The sequence below is a fragment of the Chrysochloris asiatica genome, unplaced genomic scaffold (genome assembly GCF_000296735.1).
Source record: "Chrysochloris asiatica unplaced genomic scaffold, ChrAsi1.0 scaffold00045, whole genome shotgun sequence".
Classification (NCBI taxonomy): domain Eukaryota; kingdom Metazoa; phylum Chordata; class Mammalia; order Afrosoricida; family Chrysochloridae; genus Chrysochloris; species Chrysochloris asiatica.
In genome coordinates, this window is record NW_006408563.1 from 7265949 (window position 1) to 7275005 (window position 9057).

Here is a 9057-nt window from a genome sequence, read left to right on the forward strand (position 1 = left end):
GTCCAGCTTTCACATCCATATAAGTTTATATGACACTAATAACTGACAGCTATAATTAGATTTGCACATATAAAACTAACTACAATACCAAAAAGAAAAGAAAGAAAAGCACCAACCTCTTAATCTTTCAAACAGAAAAAAGACCACAACATTTAAAAAAAGTAGTCCTTTTGACATTAAGCAGGCCTAAAATATCATGTATAAATGCAAATTAAATTATAATTTCTATCAATATACGATTAAAAACTATATAGGCTTATACCTTCATAACTACAGTAATAGAAAACATTTAGTGCTTCTACTGCAGCTGGCCCCCTCTGTTTATAGCCAAAAATCAAATCTATCCATTCATGAAGATGAGCAGAAACATACTCAGACTCCTAGAAAAAGAACAAATTAAATAATTAGTGTAGAGATATCTTCCAACTAAAATGCAAATATGGATCCTTTAAAAAAAGTAAGAGTAAATTAAACAGCTCCATACATAAAGTTTAGGGGCCATAAATCAAATTATTTTAAAATCATGTTAAATATTTATTCAATATCCACCACATGCACTGACTATTCATATGTACCATAATATAAACGTCATACTTACTAACTTCTAGTACAATGCATATCCTTATTAATGGGCAAGAAAATGACAGAAATATTCGACTAGCCCACACAACAGAATAATTAATGATATCTTTATTGAGAATTTTCCACTGAAACAGTTGTATAGAAATTCAACTAAAAGAAATACTGACACCACAGTGTGGAAGATTAAAGATGACTGCAAACTGTCCTCCACCTGTCTCAACAGGTAGATTGGGGAGCAGGCATGAGGCCTAATGATGTATTAGCTTGAAAGACAGTGAAGAAATTGTTACTAGAAACAAGAGAAACAAGAGAAGGGGGGTTCATGATTTAGATACATGAAAGTTTGAAAGGGTACCTCAAACTCATAAATCTGGGTGTGGACATTACCAGCTAGAATGTTTTATAATGCCATTTGGTTTCTTTTAACTGCCTATGAAAAAAATGTGGAGGGATAATATGCATTTTGAAATGAACTATTCGGTTTGGTATGGTCAGAAGAGGCTAAGAAAGATATTGTTGTTGGTAAGTGCCATCAAGTTGATCCCGACCCATAGTGACCCTATATAGCAGCTGGTGAGCTTGAACTGCCAACCTTGCAGTTCAAATGGCACCACACCAGGACTCCAAGAAAGATAGTCAGTTGTAATAATGGTCTTTTTTTACGGAACAGGAGGAGTGGGAGATCAAGAGCCTAAGGGTAGAATTAAGAGTCATTAAGAACCACTTCCAGGGTGGTTTAAACCTACCAACCACTCTGCAAGAGAAAGACATGACAGTCTGACTCCACAAAAGATTTATAGCCTTGGAAATCCCATGGGGCACATCCACTCTGTCCTACAGGGCTGCTGTGAGTTAAAATGGACTCAAAGGCAGTAGGTTTTGTTTTTCTATTTGGTTTTTGAATGGGAGCTCTTATTGTGGTTCTCCTCTCTGAATCTTATTGCAAGGTTGGTCTGAACCACAGGTTAGCAGTTCAAACTCACCAGTGGCTCCTTGGAAACCCTATACAGCTATGAGTAGGAACCGACTGGACAGCACTTAACAATAACAGTGATAGGGATAGATTACTTGTCTCTTTACTTCACAGTTTTCACACAAGAGGAACCATACTTGAGGAGTCTCATCCACACATGGACTTGATTTAGATAATGAGAGCCTGACTTCAAGTCTGATGCCTTAATGCAGGGTGGGTCAGCATACTGCTGTTGGGGCCAAATCTGGTTGGCTGCCAGATTTGCAGATTAGAAAAAAACACACACAACGTATTTGCTTCCCCTCAGTGACAGAACTGAGTAGCTGTCACACGTATTTTATGGCCCACAAAGTCAAACATGATTATTGTTTGGTCTTTTACAGAAAAAGTTTGCTGCTCTTAGGCTTAACTGGATGAGTTTGGGGAGCCTTGAGAAGAAGTGAGAATATTTGTCATGCAGAATATAAATAATTTGTCAACAATGGACACAATGTGTGGTGGATTAAAGGCTGCAAAATCGTTGTCAATCCCCACACTGAGAGGAGAGTCTACTTTCCTTCTCCTTGAATTGGAATGGATCCTGTGACAGCTTCAAGAGTGCTGGTGGTGCAGTGGGTTAAGTATTGGGCTGCTAACAGACAAATTGAACTTATCTGCTGTTCCATAAGAGAAAGATGAGGCAGTCTGTTTCAGAAATCCTATGGATCAGTTCTAGTCCATCCTAAAGGGCCACTATGAGTAGGAATAGACACAGCAGCAGTGGATTTGATTTGTCTGGGTTTTTGTGACTGCTTAACCATTAAGTTGTTGTTGTTGTGATGTGCTGTGGAGTTGGTTCCGACTCATAGAGACCCTGCACAGGGTTTCCAAGGCTGTTAATCTTTACGGGAGCAGAACGCCTCATCTTTCTCCTGCGGAGCAGCTGGTAGTTTCGAACTGCTGACCTTGCGGTTCGCAGCCTGATTCGTAACCATTATAAGATGGCAGAAGTGAATCTGTGACAATTCTGAACCTAACCTTTTAGAAACCATGGATGCTCTTAGAAGACAGTAAGGGATAGGAAAGAAGGATGAAGAGAAATGGTAAACATAAGAGGAAGTGGGAAGACTACTGTTACATTGTGAGAATTATAATCGATACCCCCCCAAAAATGCATATAAAATGTTAAATGGAAAACCAAATTCTCAAATCTCAATAAAAGAGTTAAAAAAAAAAAAAAGCATGTAGCTCCCACTTTTGTACTTTTGGAGACATGGTGAGAGTAAGAAGCCCAGTTCTCCCAGTATGTCAATGTCAATGTTGTCTGCAGATGGCTACGGCCCTAGTTGTCATACAACTGCAATCACATGAGAAACCATAAGCAAGACCAGAAGACTATGAATTTGTAATCTACTGAGACAGTCAGAACAGCTTGTTACACACCTCTGAATATCTTATTAATAATGATCTTGAAAGTACATCTTTCAACATCCAGATCCCATTTCCTTTCATGGATAGTATATGAAAAAAGCAGATAAGAAGTTGCTAGCTGCTAAGCAGCAGGTTACTTTTGTAATATTTTGTCTTACTATTTTCAGATCCCTATTCATGCATGAGCTTTGGTAGCGTAGTGGTTACGAATCGGGCTGCGAACCGCAAGGTCAGCAGTTCGAAACTACCAGCTACTCCATGGGAGAAAGATGAGGCGTTCTGCTCCCGTAAAGATTTACAGCCTTGGAAACCCTGTACAGGGTCGCTATGAGTCGGAACCGACTCCACGGCACACAGCCACCACCACCACCATTCATGCATAGGGTTATTGCTTATAAATGTTACAATCTAATCCTAAAATAAAAAAATTTGCTTACAAAGGCTATAATTTAATCTTGAATTTTATAAACTTGACAAACTATTAATGACAAGAAATGTTACAAACTATTGGCCTATTTTCAGAATCTGCCACATTCTACTTTAGATAAATAAATTGTCTATTATCAGAAAAATATAGAGACACCACTATTATCTGCAAGATACTATGGTACTGAAAATATTTAATTTTTTGATAAATAAAATTATACTATATTTCACTATATCAAAACTCGTATTCTCAAAGTAAATTAGTATATTATGTTTTCTAAAGCAGCATACACATATTGTAATAAGTTACAAATTAATCTAAAAAAAATAGATACTTCTTGATCCTCTAAATAACATATGACTTTACCATCTTAATCTATCTAATAACTAAAGACAAAAGTCTTACCAGAGCTCGCCTATGTTTATAGATGAAATCTTCAGCTGAATTAGCCCATTTGGGGAGAATGACATCATTAACTAGTTCTTTGGAAACTTGTAGACAACCCAAATTAAATTCTAAGACATGTAAAAGATAAATTAATAAATGATTTCAGATTAAATGAATCAAATAAAACAAACACAAATTAGAGTATATTCTTATGCAAAACAGAAGATATTTTTCTTCTTTAGTTAAGAATAAAAGATGAGAATTGAATTCTCTTTTGTCCTAAAAATTTCCACAAATAAAAATAATTCTTATCTGTCAGGATGAATTTAATTAGTTGATTAAAATATTGTACGTGAAAATAAAAGTTTAAAATTAGTTATTTGTAAAGTAAATCAAATTATTCTGTTGAGAAAAGTGGAGAAACTACAGCTATTATTCTCATCTTAATTTTAACAAAAAATAAACATTTTTTTCATTAAAAGTAAATAACACTGAAATGTAGAAACAACCCAAGTTTCCATCAACACATGAATGCATAAACAAAATATGGTGTATACATACAATGGAAGATTACTCAGACACAAATTGAATCAAGTTTTGATATATGCTACAACATGGATGAACCTTGCCAAATTAGCCAGACACAAAAGAAAAATATTGTATAATTATCTTATATGGATCTAAGTTGAGAAATTCAGATTTTTTAAGAATTTCTAATTGAGAAATGCATAGAGACCAAAGTTCACTGGTGATCACCAGGAGTGGGTGTGAGGATAAAATGAGGAGTTACTGCTTACAGGTATTGAGTTTCTTCTAATAATGAAAATAATTTAGAAATTGTTAATGGTAATGGACATTGTGAATGTAATTACTGTTAACTGAATTTCATGAGTGCACATAAAAATGGTTTTAAAACAGCAAATGTTTTGTTACAGATGTTACCACAATTTAAAAATAAATTTTACGTAATAAAACAAATAAATAGTCCCACTAATGGTTCATTTAAGAAATACAGGTCTTTAATGCTTTAAATTTGCTCTCTGGGTAAGGTGTGTTTGAAAGAATAATATATCTATATACCACTATTCTATGTAAGGAGTCCTGTTGTAACACTATAGGAAACGCACTGGACTGTTAACCACAAGCCACTAGTTAGAAACCCTATACAGGGTCACTATGAGTAGGAACTGACTCAACACCATGTAACAGCAATAATACTATGAAGGTTAATAAAAAAGAAGACCCCCCAATGAAATGGATTGACACAAGGCAGCAACAATGGGCTCAAACATAACAATCGTAAAAATGGTGCAGGACTGGATAGTATTTCATTGTATTGTACACAGGGTCACTATAAATCAGAACCCACTCGATGGTATCTGACAAAAACAAAAACAATTCTATGTAGATACTTACAAAAGTACCAGTGTTTCCCAAGTTGGAGAAAGATTTAAAGGCGATAGAATGATAGGATGTACAGGCTCTTCAGCTTTATCTTAACCCAACCATGATACAGCAGATACAACTTTGTGTACAAGTTTGTGACCCAACTCATAGTCAATTCTTCTTATTATCTGACAGCCAAGATTTGGCTTTTGTTCAAGTGTCCATTTCTACCTACTATGACACAGGAATTAACTAATTAATGAATTTCTGTCCACTACCTGTGACTAGTTTTATCCACTGCTGTTGAGTTGATTGTGATACACAGTAGTCCTACAGGACAGAGCAGAATTGCTCCACAGCGTTTCTGATGCTGTATATCTTTAAGGAAGCAGACTGTGAAATTGCTGGTGGCTTCAAACCAGAACCTAAGGTTAGCAGCACAATGCTTAATGTGAATGCTTTGGGTGTTGGTGTATTTCCTGGCAGGTAAGACTGATACCTGGGCACTGGTTAAACCCTGTCTCTGAGTAATCCATAGACTGAACTTTATAGAATCAGTAGAATATCACAAACATTTTCTGTAAGACATTTCTCATTTCATTCAGACTTGTTGAGTCAAATTCTTAATTCCCTATTTCTTACGATTTTGATTTTCCAAAAACTCTGGGAAGTAGAAGAATTCAGGAATAAGCTCCTTCACATCATAAGGGTTATCCATGAGAGCCTGCCAGGTGGCAGGAATGGAATGGAACTGCCGGTCTGCGCAGTCAAACCTGCATGTGGAGAAAAAAAGAACCATGACTGTGGAATGAGCAACAATAAGACATTAAAAGCAAAACTTTTCAAATCCCTTCAGATTTCCCAGTAGGTGAAGCTTCACTTCATCATTTTCTTTAATGTTTAAAAACAAATTTTTCTCTACTAATAATGACAATCTATTTTTCATACCTTGTTAGAAACTAAATGATTTTAATTACAGGGTCTCTATGATTCGGAATTGACTCTTAACAATAATTATCTTAGTTAAAATAACTGAAAACCAAATCATGCTGAAAAGAGAAAAAATGTGAAGCAAATGAATTGAATATAATGTTAAGATAATTTTTTAAATGGTTTAATTTTTTGCTGAGTAAAATTTATTACAGCAAATGACTAAAAATTATTTGAATATTTATCAGAGTTTAAATAATACTCTAAATACTCTACCATTAATCTGCTTTGTAAGAGTCCTGCTGTGGTGCTGTAGGATAAGCACTAGACCTCAAGTTCAGTTTGAATGGAAAGGTCAGCGGTTTGAACTCACCAATCACTCCTCAGAAACCCTATACAGGGTCACTATGAAGTCAGAACCCTCTTGATGGCACTTAACAACAATACTCCAAGGTGAGAAAAGAAAGAGGTACATAAACATACTTATAAACTTTTCTGCTCAAATCCAAAGGATAAGTTAGAGAAATAGTGAGTTTTGAAATAGTTAAAGTTTTTGTATTTTACTAACATATATTATTATGTTAATTTATTTAATTTTTAAGTTCCTTCATGGGCACTCAATGCCTATGGTTCTTGGGGAAATGCTCAAAATATTATACTGCAATTTTATCATGCTTTTCCTAGTCACAGAAAGCATAAACCACTTCCACATGACTTTCTCTAATATTACTTTCTAGGGTTCATTTATTAAGTGATGGTTTTGAATCTGAAAAGGTATGGACATGCTCTCAAGAAAAAATAGCATTAGTGACTGACTTGACTCTCTCATTTATGCCTACTAATTTTGTTTTGAGCTGGAGCTAATCATTTTGTATTTCTTAGCAAAAATTAGAATTAATCATAAACAGACACTGGGCAATCTATAAAATCTAATGTAGGTATATCCAAATTTAATGATATACCAACTTGATAGCGCTTAACAACATAAACATTCAATTTTAGTGGCAAAACTTCTTTTTCAGCAGCCTTGTTGAGATACAATACACATATTGGACAAATCACTTAAAGTAACTCACTGGTTTTTTTCCTTTTAGCACAATCAGAGTTGTGCACTTGAATAACAGATTTGATATTTTAGACATTAAAGACAGAAGACCAGAGGAGTTGTGGGATGACATCAGAAACATCATACAGGAAGAAATCAAAAGGTCATTAAGAAGACAGGATGGAGAGAAAACACCAAAATGGTGTGGTGTCTGAAGAGGCTCTGAAACTTGCTCTCCAAGGTAGAGATGCTGAAGCAAATGGAAGAAATGAGGGGGTACAAAAGCTGAACAGAAAATTTCAAAGATCAGCTCAAGAAAACAAAGTAAAAAATTATAACTAAATGTGCAAAGACCTGGAGTTGAAAAACCAAAAGGGAAGACCACACTCGGCTTTTTTCAAGCTGAGAGAACTGAAGAAAAAATTCAAGCCTCAATATGAAGTATTGAAGGATTATCTAAGCAAATTGCAGAAGGATAATAGAAAGCATTAAAAGAAGATGGAAGGAATATACAGTTACTGTACCAAAAAGAAATGGTCAATGTTCAACCATTTCAAGAGGTAGCGTATGATCAAGAGCCAATGATACTGAAGAAAGAAGTACAAGGTACATTGAAGGAAGGCACTGGCAAAGAAAAAGGCACTAGGAATTGATGGGATAGAAATTACAATATTTCAACAAACTGATATGTCACTGGAGGTACTCACTCATCTATGCCAAGAAATTTTGAAGACAACCGTCTGGCCAACTGACTAGTAGAGCTCCATATTTGTGTCCATTCCAAAGAGAGGTGATCTAACAGAATGTGGCTATCCCCAGAAAATGTCATACATATCCCATGTGAGCAAAGTTTTACTAAAGGTAATACAGAAATGGTTGTAACCACACTGACAAAGAACTTTCAGAGGTTCAAGCCAGTTTCAGAAGAGGACATGGAACGAGGGATATCACTGCTAACTTCAGATGGATCTTGGCTGAAAGTAGAGAATACCAAAAAGATGTTTACTTTTGCTTTACTGACTACATACACAAAGGCTTTCGATTGTGTGGATCATGACAAGCTATGGACAGCATTGAGAAGAATGAGTATCCCTGAACATTTAATTGTGCTCATGAGAAATCTGTACCAGGACCAAGAAGCAGTTGTTCAAACAGAACATGGGAATACTAAATGGTTTAAAATTAGGAAAGGTGTGTGACAGGTTGTATTCTTTCACCATACTTATTCAACCTGTATGCTGAACAAATACTCCAAGAAGCTGGGTTCTATGAAGAAAAACGTGGCGTCAGGATTGGAGGAAGACTCATTGACAACCTGCGATATGCAGATGATACAACCTTACTTGCTGAAAGTGAAGAGGACTTAAAATACTTAATGAAGATCAAAGATCACAGCCTTCGGTATGGATTACATCTCAATGTAAAGAAAGCAAAAACCCTCACCATTGGACAAATAAACAACATCCATATAAATGGAGAAATGATTTAAATTGTCAAAGACTTCATTTTGCTTGGATCATCCATCAACATTCATGGAAAAATTGTTGTTAGGTGCCAGTAAGTGGGTACCGACTCATAGCAACCCTAAGCACAACAGAACGAAACACTGCCCAGTCCTGGGCCAACCTCACAATTGTTGCCATGCTTGAGCCCACTGATGCTGCCACTTTGCCAATCCATCTAGCTGGGGGTCTTCCTCTTTTTCTCTGACCCTCTACCTTAACCAAACATAATATCCTTCTTCAGCAACTGGTCCTTCCTGACAATATGTATGAGAGATGAAGTTTGGCCATCCTGGCCTCCAAGGAACACTCTGGCTGCACTTCTTCCAAAACAGATCTGTGAGTTCTTTTGGCAGCCCATGGCACTTTCAATATTCTCCTCCAACACCATAACTCAAAAGCATCAATTCTTCTA

General features: G+C 35.9%; 1 protein-coding gene across 1 annotated transcript in view; it reads right to left on the reverse strand.

The window, feature by feature from the left end:
- The window catches only part of NBEAL1 (neurobeachin-like 1), a 244930-nt gene that overhangs the window by 30850 nt on the left and 205023 nt on the right, over positions 1 to 9057 (reverse strand). Inside the window, exons 41-43 of the mRNA XM_006862026.1 lie at positions 5808 to 5938; positions 3798 to 3907; positions 263 to 380 (exon numbers count right to left, since the gene is read on the reverse strand). Coding sequence (XP_006862088.1) covers positions 263 to 380; positions 3798 to 3907; positions 5808 to 5938 — 359 coding nt within the window. The remainder of the gene's footprint in view (positions 1 to 262; positions 381 to 3797; positions 3908 to 5807; positions 5939 to 9057) is intronic.